The sequence below is a fragment of the Phoxinus phoxinus genome (assembly GCF_949152265.1).
Source record: "Phoxinus phoxinus genome assembly, chromosome: 6".
Taxonomy (NCBI): Eukaryota; Metazoa; Chordata; class Actinopteri; order Cypriniformes; family Leuciscidae; genus Phoxinus; species Phoxinus phoxinus.
Window position 1 is genome coordinate 28,626,688 of NC_136881.1, and position 21,071 is coordinate 28,647,758.

At 37.8% G+C, this 21,071-nt stretch overlaps 1 protein-coding gene across 2 annotated transcripts in view; it reads left to right on the forward strand.

Annotated features, from left to right (window-relative positions):
- wdr17 (WD repeat domain 17) overlaps positions 1-21,071 on the forward strand; it is a 31,352-nt gene that overhangs the window by 4,587 nt on the left and 5,694 nt on the right. The window contains exons 2-23 of one of the 2 annotated variants that reach the window (XM_079615179.1): positions 7,210-7,338; positions 9,498-9,681; positions 9,917-10,147; positions 11,322-11,573; positions 11,788-11,910; positions 12,007-12,194; positions 13,241-13,409; positions 13,521-13,612; positions 13,764-13,846; positions 13,969-14,055; positions 14,179-14,343; positions 15,300-15,502; positions 15,841-15,990; positions 16,075-16,205; positions 16,284-16,409; positions 16,536-16,691; positions 18,482-18,546; positions 18,624-18,756; positions 19,300-19,391; positions 19,470-19,569; positions 20,028-20,167; positions 20,393-20,413. In XM_079615179.1, coding sequence (XP_079471305.1) covers positions 7,216-7,338; positions 9,498-9,681; positions 9,917-10,147; positions 11,322-11,573; positions 11,788-11,910; positions 12,007-12,194; positions 13,241-13,409; positions 13,521-13,612; positions 13,764-13,846; positions 13,969-14,055; positions 14,179-14,343; positions 15,300-15,502; positions 15,841-15,990; positions 16,075-16,205; positions 16,284-16,409; positions 16,536-16,691; positions 18,482-18,546; positions 18,624-18,756; positions 19,300-19,391; positions 19,470-19,569; positions 20,028-20,167; positions 20,393-20,413 — 3,014 coding nt within the window. In that variant the 5' untranslated portion in view covers positions 7,210-7,215. The remainder of the gene's footprint in view (positions 1-7,209; positions 7,339-9,497; positions 9,682-9,916; positions 10,148-11,321; positions 11,574-11,787; positions 11,911-12,006; positions 12,195-13,240; positions 13,410-13,520; positions 13,613-13,763; positions 13,847-13,968; positions 14,056-14,178; positions 14,344-15,299; positions 15,503-15,840; positions 15,991-16,074; positions 16,206-16,283; positions 16,410-16,535; positions 16,692-18,481; positions 18,547-18,623; positions 18,757-19,299; positions 19,392-19,469; positions 19,570-20,027; positions 20,168-20,392; positions 20,414-21,071) is intronic. The other variant, XM_079615180.1, reaches the window with a different exon arrangement.

The window sequence follows — 21,071 nt, forward strand, 5'->3', positions numbered from 1 at the left end:
CACTGCATCTATTAGCGTTTTCCTGGCCTTATGTCTTTTGGTTTTGATTTTTTTGCCTGTATCTGGATTACCCTTTTGCCTGTGATCCCTGAATGATTGATTGATTGATTGATTGATTGATTGATTGATTGATTGATTGATTTATTGATTTAATGATTTATTGATTGACTGATTGATTGGACTGTCTGCCTGTGTTTGACCTTGCATGTACTTTGAATCACGTGTTTGGATTGTCCCTATTAAATAAACTGCATTTGGATCCTCAACCTTATATAACCTTATAACCTCTCAGAGCAGTACGCAACAATAGTGTTGATGATTTAGCTTGGAATCTTGGATATGAGCGAGAGAGAGCCTGCAGTGTATTCGCGCGTAGCCTGTGGAATCAGGGCAACAAATGAATGGAAATCCATGTCTGCTCAAAAGAGTCAGTTTGCATGCAGCAGAAAGCCACCTTATGCGACACACACACAGTAAACCTATGTTGTTCACGCAGCTGCGCATAATAGCACAGCGATGACGTAAGAAGCAAACCAGAGTTTGATAGAATAAAGTTGAGTGTAAAACCAGACCAACTCTGTTTCCACACCTGAGCGTTTGTTTCGGAACCTAGTGTGTTTTCTCCCTTGGTTCGGTTCGTTTAGGCATAGGCTATGTGAACATGTAGTGATCCGCGCCAAAACAATCGCTCCGAGAGGTAATCTCAGCTCGATTGCAAAGAAACTCTGGGGCGGTTCACTTAAACAAATTATATTATAATTAATAACGGGAAATGTGCTATATAAATAGCAGTAGTGTCTGATTCTGTGAGTGAGCAAATTAGTTACACAGTTGAAAACCAAAAGAGCATCTGTTCATCTTAAAATGTTGTGTAATTGCGCTTCTCCATGCGAGAATGCTGTCCAGATGAAGCATTGATTCCTGCTCTAGCTGCATTATCATAATCATAATCATTATCATAATGCCATTATCACATTCGTCTAGTGTTCGCGTGTGTCTTGACCATAGGTCTTGACACTGATAACCTCTAGACAGCGCTGGTAGATCCAGAGAGAGCGTGTTTGCATTTGCATATAATTTAACAGTGGGAATGACGGTAATGACTTAATTCGTATAGTGTTTGCGCGTGTGTCTCGACAGTTACAAATAAAGCCACAATAAGCTCATAGAGCGAACTTGTAAATCATCTTGATTGATGACGCAGAGAAATATCTGCCCAATAAGAGGACAGTTACTCGTGACTTGCGTGAACACATTTTGGTACGCTTTGAAAGGTTGCCTTGTGAAAGCCAACCGTAGGCCTGCTGCCAATAAGAAAATGCAACATACTGTTTCGGAACAAGACGAACGATCTATAGGTTTGAAAACAAACTTCTGCTTTTTACAAATACAAAGTTCTGTAATGAAACTCTAGATGACACAGGCTAATAGGTCCTTAACTCAAACGCTTGCAATCATATAATTCTCTATAGGGCACAGCTGATTGGTTCCAGCCATATCAGTAGCCAATGAGGTTACGTGTTCAACATTCAAATCCTTGGTTAGCATTTGCTTTAGCAGTGCAGTGCTCTTTCAGAAATCATCAACCTTCCCCAGGTCCACCTTTATTGATATGCTATGTGCAATTCATGTACGGTCTATTGTACAGCAGCAGCATGACTTAATTGCTCACAGCAGCGTGTCATGTATGGTAGGTAGCAAATCCCGTACTTGCTCTGCAGCAGCAGCAGTGTAACAGATCTATTCCACCAAGACCAAATATATCAACATTCATTCTCATATCCATTACCATGACAAACACTATGAAAGTTGTCATGACATAATTATGTTGCTCCATCAATATTCAACAGAAGTAACAAAATATAATTTTTCAATATATTAAATATATTTTTGGAACATATATATATACAGTATATATATATAAAATGTCTGTAAAAAATAAATCTCCATTGTTCATCCTTTTGATCTTTCATGCAAAAAATTGCCAAAATTGCCAATACATTTTTTTCTCCAAAACACGTTGGCCACAATTATTGGCACCCTTTTATAAAATACTTTTTGCAATCTCCTTTTGACAAGATAACAGCGCTTGAGATTTCTCCTATAATGCCTGATGAGTTAGGAAAACAACTGACAAGAGATCAGAAGCCATTCCTCCATACAGAATCTCTCCAGATCCTTCAGATTCCCAGATCCATGTTGGTGCTTCTCCTCTTCAGTTCACTCCACTCATCCGGTCAGGGGACTGGGACGGTCCCCTGGGACGATGGCAGAAGCTTCATTTTGTGCTCCGTAACAAATTTGTGTGTTGATTTTGATGTTTGTTTTGGATCGTTGTCCTGATGGAAGATTCAACCACGGCCCATTATAAGATTTCTAGCAGAAGGTGTCAGGTTTTGATTTTTATCTGTTGATATTTGATAGAATCCACGATGCCATGTATCTGAACAAGAAGTCCAGGACCTCCAGCAGAAAAATATGCCCACAACATTAAAGATTTAACGGTATATTAAATTGTACACATGGGGGACTTGTTATCCTTGTGTGCAGACTGTGCACCAAACCCATCTAGCGTGTTTGCTGCCAAAAAAGCTTTTTTTTTTTTTTTCATCTGACCACAGAACCCTGTGCCGTTTGAAGTTCCAGTCGTGTCTGACAACTGAATTTGCTGGAGTTTGTTTTTGGATGAGCGAGGAGCATTTTTCTTGAAACCCTTCCAAACAACATGTGGCGATGAACCTGATTTCTTTTTTTTTTTATATATATATATAGGCTTTCTGACCCCCAATACTTAACTAATCTCTGGAATTCTCCATCTGTGATCCTTGAAGACTCTTTGGCCACTCAAACTTTCTCTTCCTGGCAGATTCGTAACATCTTTAGTTGATTGGAAGTTCTTAATTGGTGACTCCTGATGGTCAAAATGGGGATTTTCAATTATTTATCAGATTTATATTCTTTGGTTTTACTCATTGTGATGGATGATTAAGGGAATTTGGCCTTTGTGTTTCCTCATATTTAAACTCCTGTGAAACAAGAAGTCATGGCAGTACAATTTCATGTTCCTAGTCACCCTGGTGTGCTAAAAAAGGTAAATACTGTATTAATGGGAATATACTTCAGATATATTTTACTCGTAAAAAATTCTAGGGGTACCAATAATTGTGGCCAACGTGTTTTGGAGAAAAACATTTATTTCATAATGTGATTTCACCCCACTTTTAATTATTTTACTTCAATGAAAGGTTCGATTTTTGGCAATTTTTTGAATGAAAGATCAAAAGGATAAACAATGCAGATATATTTTTTACAGCCAGTTTTGATCATATTTACCAGGGGTGCAATTAATTCTGACCATGACTGTATATATATATATATATATATATATATATATATATACTTTTAGGTCAGTTGAACCCTGCAGCAACTGCCGGCACTGGACCAATTAAAGTGCTTTCATTTTAAAAAGCGGACCTGTTTCTGGGTTGATAGTGACAATCTCTAACCTACAGACATGGTTTTTGGTCTAGGTGTTGTGGGCTTTGTTTTATTATCACACAATAATAGCCTTAATATTCTGGTCTATTTATAGATTTATATGGAGGGCATGATAATGGACAGTGTCTGTGTCAGGCTTGCATTGAACATGACTTAACGGCAGTCTGTGGCATGCAGTGTGATTTCTATGGTCATTTGGCTGCACTGCTGTCTCAATATAAATGAAACCAAATTCTGCAGAGAATAGGCTCCAGTCATTTATATATATTGCTTGATTTATGCAACGGGCTATGTGTTCATTTTCATCTCACTGGAGTAAACAAAGATAAGCATCTAGCCGAGGTATTATTATGTCTGTAATGAAAGGGAGGCACTTACTGAGCTATCTAAATTATGCAAATGTTATTACAGATCTAATTTCAGTGCTATTTGTATGCTATTTGTAAATAAATAGTCATGAGGCAATTTTCTCAAGGACTTTACTTTTGTGCAGCATTATATCAGAAACTTTATCTATTCGATTATTTTGTATTTGTAACATTATTCTAATGTTCTAAATGTTTTGTCAGTGTAGATGAATGGGCCATGCGTGACTCACAGAAGTTACTCACGCGTATGTTGGTAGTGTGGGAGCAAACGTAGGCTGTGCGTCGATGCGGTGCGTGTTAGCCAGGTGTAGGATGTTTGATGCTGGCCGGCACTCTCGCCCTCTCCAGCAGAGCTCCTGCCACTTCATCTCAACCGCCTCTTGGAGTTAGTCTTCATCGCCTAGGAAACGGTTTCACGAGTGGCCCATCTATCGCTCTCCCTCTGCGTGTGCTTTGCTCTGTCTACATTTCACTCACGCTCTCCTCCGCAACCCAGCCGAAGGGGTAGGAGGTGTTGTGGGGGTGACTTCACTAACAAAGCCAAACTTCTTCTGGTCACGATCTTGGTGGCATTTGGAGTTCTAAGGTCGGAATCACAGAGGAACACACAAACACATTTCTCAAAGATCACCCACTACTGTATTTGATCTCCTGTCTCTCAGACACCTCATTATATTTTTCTTGCATTTACAATGCATTTTTACTGCAGTAGACCTAAATTATTTGAATAGAGCTTATTATGCGATGAAGTGGTATTATCAAATTACAAATGCTGCGAATTAATCAATAATATATTAATCAAATATATGCGTTGCGTGTTTCAGTGTGAAGCGCGGCACTATGTTCTTACATGAGCAGCTCATTATCCTCCAATGTTTGCAGTCTCAGAGCGGCTCGGTTCGCAGTAAATGTGAAAACTCCATCTCTGCATCTGCTGTTTGGGTCGCTTTAGTGTGCATTTGAGAATGTGCTCCAACATTCTTCACATACTTGTATGAGAAGTGCTTATTCAGGTTTATTTATTTGTATAGCACTTTTCACAATACATATTGTTTTAAAGCAGCTTTACCAAAAAATCTTGTTTCAATGTTCCAGTTTAAGTAGGATTTTGTTATCAGCCAAAGATTAGAGTATCAAAGTAATGTCCATACGGCATTAATATAATAGCCTATGTTATGTGGTTAGTTAACTTCATGTATTCAGTTAAGCTAACACAAAGAATGTGTTAAGGCTTGTTCACATCAAGGACGATAACTATTGAGATATAGTTTAAAAAATCATAATCAATATTAAAGAATAGCAGAGATCACACCACATGCCTATAACAATAACGTATCAGAGAAACAATATTGTTGGAATCACTTTCAGAACGACTTTATCCAGCTGATGAACGATAAAAACCTTGAACGATTGTCAGCCAATCAAAATCCATCCTGCTGTAACAAACTTGAGCATTTAAAGTGACAGACAAGCACACGCTTAGAATAAACAGAACAATATGGTGTGGATGCTAATCGTTTATAGTTATCTTTATAGTTATCGTCCTTGGTTTGAACGGGCCTTTAGTCAGCAATTCCGACTTGTGCTCGTAATGATTACACTATATGGATAATATTACAATATTAGATTCATTTAAGTTTTATACAGTGAAATGTTGCAATTGTAAAATCAGTAAAATCACAATTCGATTTTTTCCCCTAATTGCGGTGCACCACCTTGCTGTATGTGCAATGTAGGCTGTGTACGTTTGTGCATGTGTCATGTGTTGTGGTCGTGTATACATGCTGGACAGAGGAGCTTGTTAATCATTAGGCAAAAGGGAGCAGCATAAACACCTTCGAGGAGGTTGTGCAGGGGTGAGATGAGGTGTGTGGTTGCGCGTTTGTCAGGGAGGGGGGTAAGTGAGGGAGTTTAAATGAAGGGATCTTGCTGTTGCCTGGCTACCGGCGGGAGCTGTTCCATCACTCTCGTCTCCAGCCACCTCTCCCACACGAGCAGCCTGCACCAGTCAATGAGCATGTTCTCTTTCTCTACCCCCATTTTTACATATACATGCACTCACACATTGGGAAACAATCAACACACAGACTATTGAAACGGCTATTTTTCTTGTAGTCGCTATTGCAGAGCCCTGTTTGGCTTTGCGTCTGTCAAGACGAGAGGATAGCAGACATGGAAAGCCTGTGCTGTTTCAGCAAATATCACAATGAACCAAAGGTAGGAGCTGCGTGACTGACTTTAAGTCATCTGGTGTAGCCTTATCACTTCAAATGTAAAGAAGAGAGAGGTAGATCAAACAGAGGGTTGTTTCTCGCTAGTGTCACCCTAAGGGGCCGCTCACACAGGACGCGTTCTTGCGTTCAAAAACAGATAGACGCAGTCCAAGCGGAATGGAACAGAATGCCGGTGTCTTGAGACATGCATTTGAAAGTGTTTTTTTTTTTTTACTTCACATGAATGGGTCCAAATGGTGCTTTTAAGTTGTGAGAGAGAGAGAACATTGAGGTCTGGTATTTTTTATTGTTTTATCTAGAGTTTTTACACAGTTACAGTACAAATTTGGTTTGTTTGTTTTTCAGTCTTTACTTATAAAATGTAGCTTATTGTAAGATGCTAGTTATATATTATAGTCAGATTAAATCTAATTATATGTGTTACAATGAAACAGAAGTAGTGGTATTTTTTTCTTTGTATTGTGATGTATTGTTATTGTGAGTGAAATGGTTTATTCCAAACAGGAAAAAAATGTAGGGTGGGGACATGGTTCAATCTATCTGTTGTTGATTGGATGGACATTGTGTTGATTGTAAGAATGGGGCGGGTTTAAGTAGATATCACGAGTTCACTAGATAGTGTAAAGGTTATGCATATTTGGCATGTTGTCCGAGGTGAGGGAGGGAAAACGAGGGATGCTGGAAAACCTCTCGGTTACTAATGTAACCCTCGTTCCCTGAAGGAAGGAAAGGGAGACGTAACGTCGAACGTGAGCGACTGAAAGGGAACTGTCGTGGGACAGAGGCCTATGTTTGCTGTATACGGTATGCTTCCTGTCGTGCTAATTCAGTTGATTAACTGAACGTGCTCCTCCTGAACTTTGTTAATAAAAAAAAACTTAAATGAATGAAGTTGACATACATCACTAGAAGATCAAGTTAAAATATGCATGGATAAAACGTTTACAGTAACATCAATAACATGCTTTTAGATCAAGTGAAATGTATTTCCATGTCTAATTTTATGTCTGTTTTCACAACTGTCTGCAACAACTGTGCTTTTATTATAAATGCTGAGACCAATGGACCACATCGCAGATCCTTATTGCCGTTACTGTCTCTTTGTCCAGGTAAAGATGTCTCAGGTGAAGCAGGTTGGCCTGCTGGCCGCTGGATGTCAGCCCTGGAATAAAGACGTGTGTGCTGCCAGTGGGGACAGGTTTGCGTATTGTGCCACACTCGCTATATATGTGTACCAAGTAAGTGCAAACTCTTTGAATATGAATTATAGTTAACAATGGACTGTTAATAAAGTAAATTGCTATTTTCTTTTATAGTGACAAAATTAACTTAAAAGGATAGTTAACTAAAAAAATAAAATGTTGTCATTTACTTACCCTTATGGCATTCCAAACTCATAAGACTTTCGTTTATCTTCGAAACAGAAATGAAGATATTTTTAATGCAACCTGAGAGTTTCAATAAGAGTAAGAAATGATGATCAATGCATATACATAGAGCACATATATTTGTCTCGTGTTTGTGTGAGCGTACAGCTTTGGTTTTTTTCTCTGGGCAGTGCGTTCTTATGTCTGTGTCTTGCATGTTTGAGGCATAGTTTCTGGATCCTGACACTTTGGTCTAGTCTTGGTTCAGTTTCAATGTCGGGGTCCTGACATCCATGCTCCGTGCACTTCTGTCTGTCTTGTGTCTTGTTTTCTGTGCGAGCACATGGCTTTTGTTGTGTTTCTTTTGGCTTTTTATTTGTTTGTTCTGTGTGCCATGTGCTCTTCTGTCAGTCTCTAGTCTCTAGTCGCACGGTTAGCGTCTGGACGTACGGACAACATTAAGACGCAATATGCGTAATTTCCGATTCTTCTTCCTGTATCCAAAGACAACAACAACAACAGCAGCAGCACGCTGATAATGAATAGTTTGGGGCAGATAGCGATAGTCTTTGTTTTCGCTTTGGCGCTGGTACTGATCCACCAGCAGCACTTGACACTACTGTGCCTCATGGTCTTCATTAATAGAAGGAGAGAAATTGAGCAAGAGATGGGAAATGTAGCTGGAGCTGTGCCACACATATGAAGAAATTGGTCTCCTCCTCGCTCCAAAAGTGTGGTGCTGTGCTGCGTCTCGCCATGTTAACCTCGACTTGTTTACTTCCGCTATACTGCACGCGGGTTTTTTTTATGCGCCGTCTCTACTCAAAAGACCAAGATTCCTTGCGAATAGAACATGCGCAGAACACACATTTTGATGGGGATATGCCGAAACGCGTTTACAAGACCAAATATTCGGGTTAGAAAAGGGGTACCCCAGGTATAATATCCCGGTTTTTAAAAACCGGGATATGAGCATATCCGGGTTTTTGCCGGTGTTTACATGGCCGTGCGCGACCGGGTTATTGCCCGGTTTTGAACGGGTTTTTGGCTGCATGTAAACGTAGTCAGTGAGTCCTTGCCTCATAACTCACCCCTAACCTTTACATAGTGGTGGGCAGATCGAGGCTTCGAAACAATCTGACACCCGTCTCCATGGTTACACCAAGTGGTCAGAACAGTGTAAATGCAACAAAACCCCGGGCCAAACATCCATAAAAACACCTTTTACAAATCTATTGCTATTTTTTTTTATTGAAAGTAAAAATCTTTCAAATGCAATTATCTAATCGTCTAATAAGATTATAAAGTGTCTATATATTATTTTATCGATTGTCAGGGTTTGTTTTGTTTGTTCTATGATTGGCTCAGCAAAATAGGCCAATAAGAGACTATTAACTACATTATTCATTTTAATTATACCAATGTCTAATTAAATGTCTACAAATGTATAAAACTGATCAGAGATCAGGTAAAACCCACATTAATTTGTTCGTTGGTTCTCAGTGACTCCTCATGATTCATGGGTTGATAGAGATCATCGCCCCCCAGCGGTGAACCATTGAAATTTCAAAGTGTTTCGAAACCGTTATGACGTAATGATGCCTCATTTACTGAAATCACGTGACTTTGGCAGTTTGATACACGCTCCTAACCATTAATTTGTAGCAAAAGAATCTTAAAGATTTCGAAGCTTCATGAAGCAGTGTTTTGAAATTCCCATCATTACCTTTACACATATTAGATGTGTTCATGAACATTAGATGTGTTCTAAGTATGCAGTTTTATCAATGTTTATATGTGAATAAAATCCTAAATTAAATCTGTTCATCGTATAAAGCGATTTTAGGATGTCTTTATGAACTTTCTGAAGTCTCAACGGTTTGGTTAAATGGACTTTAAATGGAGAAACATAAATGTCTCAGGTTTCATTTGAATTAAATTTTTTGGGTGAACTAACCTTTTTACAAACTACAAATGTAGTCTGATGTGACTTTTTATGTTGTTTAACTGATTGAATTGTGTCTTTCCAGCTTGATCACAGATATAATGAGTTTAAGCTGCGAGCGATCATGTCTGAACACAAGAAGACAATCACGGCTATATCCTGGTGTCCACACAATCCTGAAGTGTTTGCTAGTGCAAGTGCTGATAACCTGCTCATCATTTGGAACGTGGCCGAGCAGAAGGCCATTACACGGCTAGATAACACCAAAGGTACCACTGCCCACACCTACTGTAGTGTCCTAAGAAATACACACCAGCTCAAGACACATTATTCCACCTGACAGCATGTGTCCTTCAAGACACCACTCAAAATGCAAGTTTTTCTCAAACCAAAGATGAACAGTTGTGAATAATTTTAACTCAATCCTAAGATATTTTAATAACTGTTTTTGTTCATGACTTTTTCATGTGAGGTCTTAAAATTTTCTAAATGTATATTACACAGGTATCCCAGCTTCTCTAAGCTGGTGCTGGAATGCAGGTGACAGCGTTGCGTTCGTATCCCACCGGGGTCCTCTGTACATATGGTCCATCTCTGGGCCTGACTCAGGAGTCACTGTCCATAAGGAGGCTCACAGTTTCCTCTCGGATATCTGCCTGTTCCGCTGGCATCCATTGAAGAAGGGAAAAGTGGTGTTTGGACACACTGATGGCAGTCTGTCCGTCTTTCAACCAGGTGCCGTAACTGCTTGTTGGTTCATATTTGTTAATGCTAAGAACATGTCATTCCAAACCTTTATGCAGTTATTTCTTCTGCGGAACACAGACTATATTTTGAACAATGTTGGTAACTGCTACATCGGTGGCAAAGACGAGGTAAGGCGGGGATCTAAATGCAGCAAGCGTTTATTTTAAAAAAAAAAACACAAACAAAGATAGTCCAACCAGGGAGAAGGAATATAATCCTGAACAGGAATGCAAACAGCAAAGTCAACGACTGACTAAAACACAGACATGACAAGGAAACAAGAACACCTGAGGGAACAATAAATAACTAATCAGGGTTGCTATTGTAACAAACAAGGACGCTAATGCAAACAAGGGAAACAGGACATAAGAGAACACAAAAACAATGGGAACAGAAATCACTTCAACTTAAAAGTCCTTGGCAGGAAATTAACAATTTTGGTGATCAATGAATTCCATTTTATGGACAAAAAATTAGAAAACACTGAGACATTTTTCAAATATCTTCTTTGATTGTAGCAGAATAAATAAAGTTTTAGGTTTTTAGACAACATTAGAATGAGTAAATGATGACAGAATTTACATTTTGGGGTGAACTTTTCCTTTAATAAAAAAATCTAACATAACATCAACAGAGATTTAAAAACAACAATAATATAACTAATAATATGAACAATATCCAGATTAGATACAGGTCATATTATCGACTATTTTCTCGCCAGCACTTTCTAAAGAAGTTGCCAGCCAGCTCCAGCATTTTTTATCATATTCACTAAACTTTCATTCTAAACTTGATGAATGTGTAAACAGTCAATATACCATAAGAAATAACTTTGCATCTGCTTTTAAACTAACCAACAAACATTTTATTCCAGCTTATTATTATTATGATCACATTCGCTTATTGCGTGCAAGCAGTCTTCTACCCGCTCCTCCTTCGTTTGTTTTTGGATCCGTAGTTGCTTCACTATTTCAGAAGATGCGTAACTGCACCCTCTACTGTATAACAGTGAAAATATGGCTTGCCTGAAAAACCCATCCATGGCGGGAAAGTCTTGTGTCATAAATGATGGAAAATCGTGTTAATGGCAAGGGAAAGAGATAATAGTGCCCAGGTCTAACCTTAACAATAACATGCATTTCTTTTAATGATATCATCTTAGGCTCAAAGAATCAAAAGCACGTGCTGCGGCCCGAGTCGTTAGAAGGCACAGATGAGGAAGACCCCATCACAGCTCTGGAGTGGGACCCTCTCAGCACAGACTACCTACTGGTGGCCAACATGCACAATGGCATTAGACTGCTGGACTCTGAGTCTCTATGCTGCATCACAACCTTTAGTTTCCCCAGTGCTGCTGCCTCCGTGCAGTGTCTGGCCTGGGTGCCCAGCGCCCCTGGCATGTTTATCACAGGGGGTAAGACAAACACACACAGAAGGGCCAAGTGGGAAATAGTAGTTTTAATCTTAACAGACCAGCTTTGATCTGATTTTAGAACTATCGTTTCATTATTAATTACATTTACAGTTTAATGTAAAACAGCTGGGCTGTTGATTGAAATGGAATGCTCAGTCATATTTGCATATTCACATCATTCATTTTTTTTTTCTTATTATATTGAATTCTCAAGATTCTCAAGTTGGTGTGCTAAGAGTATGGAACGTATCAAGAGCGACACCTCTGGATAACTTCAAACTGAAGAAAACCGGCTTCCATGCACTTCATGTTTTAAATTCCCCGCCAGCAAAGAAATGTATGTTTTCACGTTCACCATTTAGCACTTATGTAAATGTGTTTGTGTACTGCATCATAATGACTCATGTTGATTTTGGTGTTATCTCTCTCTTAGCCTTTAGCTCGAATTCCCCTTCCAAGAATCACTACACCTCCTCCACTAGCGAGGCTGTGCCTCCACCTACTCTTTCACAGAACCAGGCCTTCTCCCTCCCACCCGGCCACGCTGTCTGTTGTTTCATGGATGGGGGAGTAGGACTGTATGACATGGGTGCCAAAAAGTGGGACTTCCTGCGGGATCTGGTAGGAAAACTGACATGTTGTTACCTGTGAACTAACAAACAATGAAAAACCCTGAAATTATTGTTACACTTAATATCTACACTGAGATTTTGTAAAAGTTAGTTGTAGGTTATCTTATTAATAAAATGGATGCATTCAAGTAAGCACCAGTGGCTCAAAATGATGCATTTATATGAGTCATTCTGCTTTTGAAGTGGTGCCCTTCCGTCCTGCTGATCAATTCAACAAGAGTTCATGTTGTTTTCTCAGGTAAACAGCTCTTGTAGTTGCCTTGATTATTGTTAATGACGGAAAATGCAACATAACCTTTTCACCCCATGGTTAAGTAAGGAATAATTGACAACAGGCCACTGAATTATCATAAATTAATGCGCAACTGAGGTGATAACGCACCCGCTACACAAAGCAAAATGTGCAGACCTAGGGTGTCTAATTTTCTGAAGTGGCCCTGCATTAATTTTCCATAATTCAACAGTCTGAACTCAATTATTTTGTTTATAACATTAATATGTGTACTTATGGTTATCTCAGGACATGTGCTGAACCACTTCCTTTCACTACTGATTAAGCATCCTGGGCAGACACCCAACGTTTTAGCCACATACATCACTACATTTACTGTACATTAACTGTATTTCCTTTACATTTTCACCCAGCTAATTGCAGCACTTTCCATAGATATAAAAAATGTTTAAACAATAAAGGAAATTAGCTTTTAATTTTATATTTTCAGTTTTCATTTTCATTTTAGTCATTTGGTTATGTGGTTTTGTCACTTTTATTAGTTTGTGTGCGTTGTTTAAATATTTCTATTTAGCTTTAATTTATTTGTATTTCAGTTTTGGTCTTAGTTTTAACCGTTTTACTATTTAAACATAAAATACAAAATGTATTTATTTCAGTTTGTTTTCAAAGCAATTTCGAATAAAATGTTTTTAAGAGTTTAGTTTTAGTTAACAATAGCAATGAAGTCATCATAATAATTATATAATTATAATACAATCATGTAAGGTTTTTATGACTTTGTGACATTGTTTTTGTCACAGGGTCATGTTGAAACTATCTTTGACTGCAAATTCAAGCCAGATGACCCAAATATTCTAGCTACAGCCTCATTTGATGGGACGATAAAAGTCTGGGATATAAACACCTTAACTGCTGTGTACACATCTCCAGGAAATGAGGGAGTGGTGTACTCTCTGTCCTGGGCCCCTGGTAAGAACGATACACACTATTTGAACAGCCCATGTTACCGCTGCAGTTTCAGACAGGTTTTGTTTCTGTGTAACTCTTTCCTTTATATCTATGTTTCGCTGTTACCCAAAGGAGATTTGAACTGCATAGCAGGAGCTACGTCAAGAAATGGCGCCTTTATTTGGGATGTTAAAAAGGGGAAAATGATCACAAGATTTAACGAGGCAAGCATTATTTTATTTTTTTAAGGATACTAATAATTTAGAATTAATAACTCTACTTTATGAGATTTAAATAGCTATTGTTATTTCAATTTTGATTGCACAATCGTAATCATCATGAGTCTTTATTTGTTTTACTGGAATTGTGTTGCAGCATGGGAAGAATGGTATTTTTTGTGTTGCTTGGAGTCATAAGGATTCCAAAAGAATAGCCACATGCAGTGGAGATGGATTTTGGTGAGTCCATTTTTAGCTTTGGCTAACATTCCCACAAGCCTTAGTCAATCCATGTAATGAAGCCATATTGCCCTCACACGCAGATACATGATATTGTTACTTTTTATCGTGTGTGATTTCAGCATAATTCGAACCATTGACGGCAAAGTGTTGCACAAATACAAACATCCAGCAGCAGTGTTTGGCTGTGACTGGAGTCAAAATAACAAGTATGTGATCAGTGTAATCAGATACACAAACAGATGACAGAACCTGTTTTTACCAGTATTAGTTTCTCTTGCCATCACAATTATAATTAATTAATTCTCACTCTCTCTCTTTCACTCTTGCAGAGATATGATTGCCACTGGCTGTGAAGACAAGAATGTTCGAGTCTATTACTTGGCCACCAGTTCAGACCAGCCTCTAAAAGTCTTTACAGGTCACACGGCCAAAGTATTCCATGTGCGTTGGTCACCTCTCAGAGAGGGCATACTGTGCAGTGGCTCAGATGATGGGTAAGCATTCAATTAAAATCTCAATTTACACTCTTAATATACACTACCGCTTTGTTTAGGGCCAATACGAATACGATTTTTTTAAAGAAATTAACACTTTTATTCAACAAGTGAAACCGGTGGCTCGCGATGCCAAGCGTAATGCATAAGGACACATTCAATTTGTCGAAAGTGATTGTAAATATTAAGCAGCACAACCATTTTCAACCATGATAATAATAATTATTACTTGAGCACCAGCATATTAGAATGATTTCTGAAGGATCATGTGACACTAAAAAGTGGAATAATGGCTGCTGAAAATTCAACTGGCATTACTGGAAGGCTTCTTTCATCTCAAACATTACAAAAATCTTACTGACCCCAAACAGGAGTGTACATGTTTTAATAGCATTACAAATGATCCTTCTCAAATTTACCTTGGGACTTTTTTTTGTAGACTTATTTATAAAAAAACTTGAATAATGGATTGGAAAAAAAAATTATAGTATAACTAAATATAATTATAATGAACATAGTATAACTAAACTAAAATAATAATTGAATCATCAAATAATCATCATACTGTACCTTTTATTTACAGATTTTGTAAAGTAAAAAAAAAAGGAAATATGTGTTCCTTATGTGCCTTTTTGTTGGTAAACTTTAGTGCTAATGGAAATTTGTTTAATTTAAAGGTGCAATAAATTGTATATATAATTAGCCTATAAACTCACCTAATGGGAGCCTCTGTGTTGAGATCAATTTATATCATCCTGTTCTTAGAAACGTTCACTTGCAGAATAAATAAATCATGGCTGACCGTGAATAGGGCATTTCTACTATGGCACTTGTAACTGTGAATTTGTGCATGAATTTGTCTAAACATGTCAGTGCCCAAACCACATAAATATGACTGAGTGCACCTTCTTTAACTTCATAAATGGATGTGTATCTGTGTGTATGTTGTTGACTAGGACTGTCCGTATCTGGGATTATACCCAAGATGCTTGCATTAATGTGCTGAGTGGCCACACCGCTCCAGTTCGGGGTCTCATGTGGAACACAGAGGTGCCGTACCTTTTGACCTCAGGGAGCTGGGACTACACCATCCGTGTCTGGGACACCAGAGATGGCACCTGTCTAGACACCGTATATGACCATGGAGCTGATGTCTATGGTAGTGTATTAAATCAAATGTATATGCTGCAGACAAAATTATGCTGTCATCCTTTATACACTTTTTTCAAAGAAATGGCTCATTTAATTGATACATTTTATACACTGTAATTTTATAGATACAGTTAAATGATTCAAGTTATGTAAATGAAGGCAGGAAAAGCAGAATACTGCACAGTTAAGAGACCTAAATATGTAATGAGGATACTTATTTTTGTCCAAGGACTGTCTTTTAGTAGAATGTAATATATCATACAGTAGTAGGGACATCATTTTGTGTCATTCCAAGGGAGTAATACATTATTTATGAAGCCTTGTCAATCATATGAAATCCCCCAGGTCTAACATGTCACCCCAGCCGTCCATTTACCATGGCTTCCTGCTCCAGAGATTCCACGGTCAGGCTTTGGTCACTCACTCCTCTAATAGCTCCCTTAGTGGTCAACATCCTTACTGACCACAGCTGGGATGACATCATTGGCAGCACAGGTTAAAACACAAGCACATATTATATACTGTTTGCATGGATTGTTTTTTTAAAGACATTAAACCACATGTATTTCTTGAGTGTAGATCGCGCTATGGTTCCTGGAGCCCATCCCCTCCTGTGCGGAAAAGTGTCCAGAGATATTAAACAGGAGCTGGATAAACTCTCTAGTGACGTGCGCATGAAGAAGCTCAGATGGTTCTCTGAGTGTTTCTCAGTAAGTAAATCTCAACACAGAACTCTCACAGGAGTTTATTTAGAAGTCTAAATAAGGGGTTATGAACTCTCTTTGTAGCCACCTGGAGGGAGTCATAACCTGTGGGATCTGGTTGCTGTAATCAACGGACAGGATGATAGTCTTCTTCCACAGAACTATGGGCAGGGCATCATGCATATGAAACACCTGGTCCGCTTCAAAACCGTGAGTGAATAAACTGTAATGTAACGCTCTAATAGTGGCTTTTGGTGCATATTAAGTTTTCAATAATTCTACTGTATTTTGTATCTACTATTTGTAATTATTGTATCATGTGTATATTCCCTGTAGTCTGAAGCACAAGAGCTGACCATAGTAAAGATGTCAAAGTTTGGGGGTGGTATTGGAGCCCCTAGTAAAGAGGAAAGGCTCAAGAATGCAGCAGAAATCCATATCAGACTGGGACAAATCCAGAGATACTGTGAGCTTATGGTGGAACTGGGAGAGGTAAAATCTAAAAGATTTAAAAGCTATTGAAATAAAAAAAAAATTGTAATGTCATTTTCTGAAATTTTATATATATAAAATGTATATGTAGATATATATATATATAATTTCTTATATTGTCAAAATATATTTTAAAATGTTTTTATAATAATTAGTCACTTAATTAGTCAATAGAGATATCAGCCGAATGGCTTAGTGCAGGCGGTAATGGATCCGAAGGTTGTATCTCGTAAATTGCCCCACTAATAATGCCCGGAATTGTACCAAAATTCTACAGTAGTATAAATAGGTTATGTACTCATAAAACGAGGCATTGGAAAGTTTGTAAGTACATCTGGGTACATTGTACATTACACATTACATTACTGGGTAAGTACACTGTACATTTTTTTATTTATAAAAAAATCTAAGTAGCTCCTAGTGACAAAATTCTACGAAAATTCTTAGAAATGTGGGCGTTTACTCTTAAAATTAAATAAAAAAATCATAGTAAATAAAAAAGTAATTTAGAAAGCATCTTAACCCTTAAAAGAGATCTTAAAGGTCAAAATTGTTAGGAGTACTGACGAGGACTTTTAAGAGGCTGGAGAGTGTATTTAGCAGAGGAGAAAATAGCACAAAGACGAAGAGGGAGAATAAATGTTTTAAGATGAACGTTTTTGTCTTTTCCTTGCTCAGAGTTGCTCTCAGATCGGCCCCGAATCGCTCTTAAGCTAAGACTCTTACGTAGAAGTTTTTTAAGCTTAAAGGTGCTCTAAGCGATCTCGCGCGTTTTTTAGGCCAAACATTTTTTTTTTTCACATACCGCAAACATCTCCTCACTATTCGCTAGCTGCCTGTCCCTTGAACACACTGTAAAAAAACGTGATCTCTGCAGAGAGCCCAAGCTCCACAAACAGCAGCAAAAACAAACTGAGCAATAAACAGAGCGACCCGCACCACGAAACATAACAAACTGTTCCAGCCAATGACCGACAAGAATGATGTGGGGTGGGGTTTGGGGGATTATTGCGTGGCTGAGGAGGAGAGAGGGTCTAGCTAGCCTCCGTTTTGTTTGATAATAATTCAAACATCAACAATAGGTATGCCAACCGAGATCGCTTAGAGCACCTTTAATTAGGAGTTTTCTGAGAGGATTTTTAGAATCTATATCATATATATTATATAGATAAATATATTTTATATCTATATATTTAAGAATATGGGCCCAGGAGTTTATTTAAATAACACTTGCCTGATGGCTTATGCTACCGCTAACCCGGATGTCGAGGTCACTTCAGTGATTTGGGAATAAGCACTTTTAATGTTTTTGAAAGAAGTCTCTCATGCTCACCAAGGCTGCATTTATTTGAACAAAAATACAGTAAAAGCGATATTGTTGTAAAATAATATTCATATTTAAAATAAACAGAATTTTCTGTAACTATTTATCCAGTATTCAGTGTTACATGATCCTTTAGAAATCATTATATTGCTGATTTGATGCTCAAGATAAATGTCTCATTATCATCAATGTTGACATAAAGTTGTGTTGTTTAAATAAATAGTGATACAGTTTATTCAGAATTCTTTGATGAATAAAAAAAAACATAATTTATTTGAAATGTAAATCATCATAAATGTATTTACTGTTGCTTTTGATCAATTTGATCCATCCTTGCGGAATAAAATTAATTTCTTTAAAAAAAACAGCATATGAGAAAATAGAAGGTTAGTCTTTTTTCTTTGAGAAATGTAATTTTCTGATGATTTTGTATGTTTATGTTTTTTTATTTTTTTAATGTGTTTAGTGGGAGAAGGCTCTTTCTGTGGCCCCTGGTGTCTCCATGAAATACTGGAAAAAGCTCATGCAAAGGTATCTCATATACTGCTCTGCATTTTTGTAAATCCGATGTTGTGAGTTTTTCACCATTTATTAACTGCTCAATGTAGGAGAGCAGACCAGCTCATGCAAGAAGGCAATGATGATGTCATCCCATTCTGCATCGCCACTGGTGAGGTGAAAAAGCTAGTGAATTTCTTCACCTCTAGAGGTCAGCTGAAGGAAGCTGTGCTGGTGGCTCAGGTACAGGGCACTGTTATCTTTTTACCCATTTAGAGAGTTGTTGTAAGACTGTGAACCTCTGTCTTGAGTTTCATTATAAATGAGACTAAGGGCCAGATATAATAAACAGGGCAAATTAGCGCTGATAAGAGCTTCCAAAAAGCGTTGATGGGAGTGGAGAGTTCTGCGTGTGATCTACTGACGACATTAAAGAAGACACAGCCGGATCATTTCCATAATGACCGACCAATCTACCAGGAGCAGCGCAAATTAGCATCTGGTTTAAGACATGTTTTTTTTATGCTGTAAAAAATGGCGCAAATACCAGTAAATAGACTAGCGCAAACCTTAGTAAATCACCTTGCATGATTCATTTAAAGTGAATCATTTAAGGTCAGCTGCAAAAATAACTCTGTCCACGCCTTTACAGCGCTAATTTTTCACTGTGTCCTAAGGAAATCCTGACAGTAGTTTTTTAACGCCAAAAGAGGGTTAGCATTTGCGCAATCTGTTAGTAAATCTGGCCCTATATATTATAAATGAGAATGCACTTTGTTTTATCAGGGTGCTTGTGAAGGCAATATCCATGGCCCTCAGATCACATCTATAAACCATGCCGCAAATTCAGACAATGACAACATAGAAAAATACTGCGGGTAAGTTATACTTAGGTTAAGCCGAAATCAAGTGTTTCACCTTTCTTTTTCTTACACACTCTCCCCTCCTTTGTCTAGGATGTTGCACAGAGTATGTAAAGAGCTGGCTGAGTGGTATTTCCAAGATGGCCGTGCTGTGTTGGCAGCTTGCTGTCATCTAGCTGTAGACAACACAGAAGTAAGCTCACGATAATGAGAGATATGATTGAACACCAATAGCGACATTTAACATCTCAGGACATTTAATATCTCTTGGACAATTAAATATAACTTATTATTTTTTATTATTTTCAAGACAGTTGCTCTGCTTTTTAAAAGTTTTGGATCAGTAATACTGTGAAATATTAGTAGAATTTGAATGAATTAATTGTGATGGCAAAGCTGAATTCTCAGCATCATTACTCCAGTCAGTCACATGATCATTCACAAAGGATTCTAATATGCTGATTTGCTACTCAAGAAACATTCCCTATTATTTTCAATGTTGAAAACGGTTGTGCTGCTCAATATTTTTGTGATACATTTTTCTCCAGGATTCTTTGATGAATGTTTAATTGTCATAGATATATGTAATGTTAAGCTAGTGATGATGTTCTATGAGTGTTTAGATAAGGAGTTGTTATCTCCCTGTGTCAGCTGGCTATGGCGTCTCTGATCAGAGGCAATGAGCTGGAGCTGGCAGTGTGTGTGGGCACAGTCCTGGGAGAATCAGCCTGTAAAGCCACCCACTACGTTCTGGAGCTCTTGGCCAGGAAATACATGACCACTGCCACCTGGTAAGCATACAACTGATCAATGCATCTTTGCATCTTTTCTTAAAGTCAAGTTTAAAACTTTGTTTTTATGTAACTTTGAATCACATTTCCTTTAAAATAGTTTGCACACTTTCCTGCAAATACAACCCATCTCTTATCATCAGTCATGCACAGAAGTGTTGACATGATCCTGATAGTCATCCTTACTGCACACCTGTTACATTTTTCATTTCCATTTCTCTCTAGCTTTCCATCTGTGGCTTACAGGTATTTTATCTGCCTCCCTTTTCTGCTTCCCTGGTCCATATGCTTAATGCTTATCCATAACAGATAAACTCTTTAATACTATAAACTGGTATATAGTATATATATCGCAGTTTACAGACTGCGAGCCCGCTTCAGGATTTCATCTGTTGACATTTTAAAATGCCTTCAGTCAACTTTAACTACCCATGTTAATATAAATAAGGTGATCATTGACGTACAGTATTCCTAGGTGCCACTTTAAAGGGATATGTCTCACAGAAATTAAACTCGTCTTAATTTACTCACTCTCATTTTTTCAATTCCTTTTTTTTTCGTTGGAACTGATTTTCCATTTAAAAATGTTTGAGAAAAGAAGTGAAAAAAGACTGCAAAGCATTAAAAGGGATGTTCAATTTATTTTTGTGATGGCAAAGATGAAGTCTTCAGTGTAATGTGATCCCTCAGAAATCATTCTAATATGCTGATTTTGTGCTCAAGTAACATTTCTTATTATTATCACAGTTGAAAAACCATTGTGCTGCGTAATATTTCTGTGGAATCTGTGATACTTTTTAAAAGCATTTTTTAAATATATTTTTTTGTAACAATGTAAAATTCTCTACTGTTCAGATACATTTAAATTGTGGCATTTAAAACCTTGCTGAATAAAAATATTAGT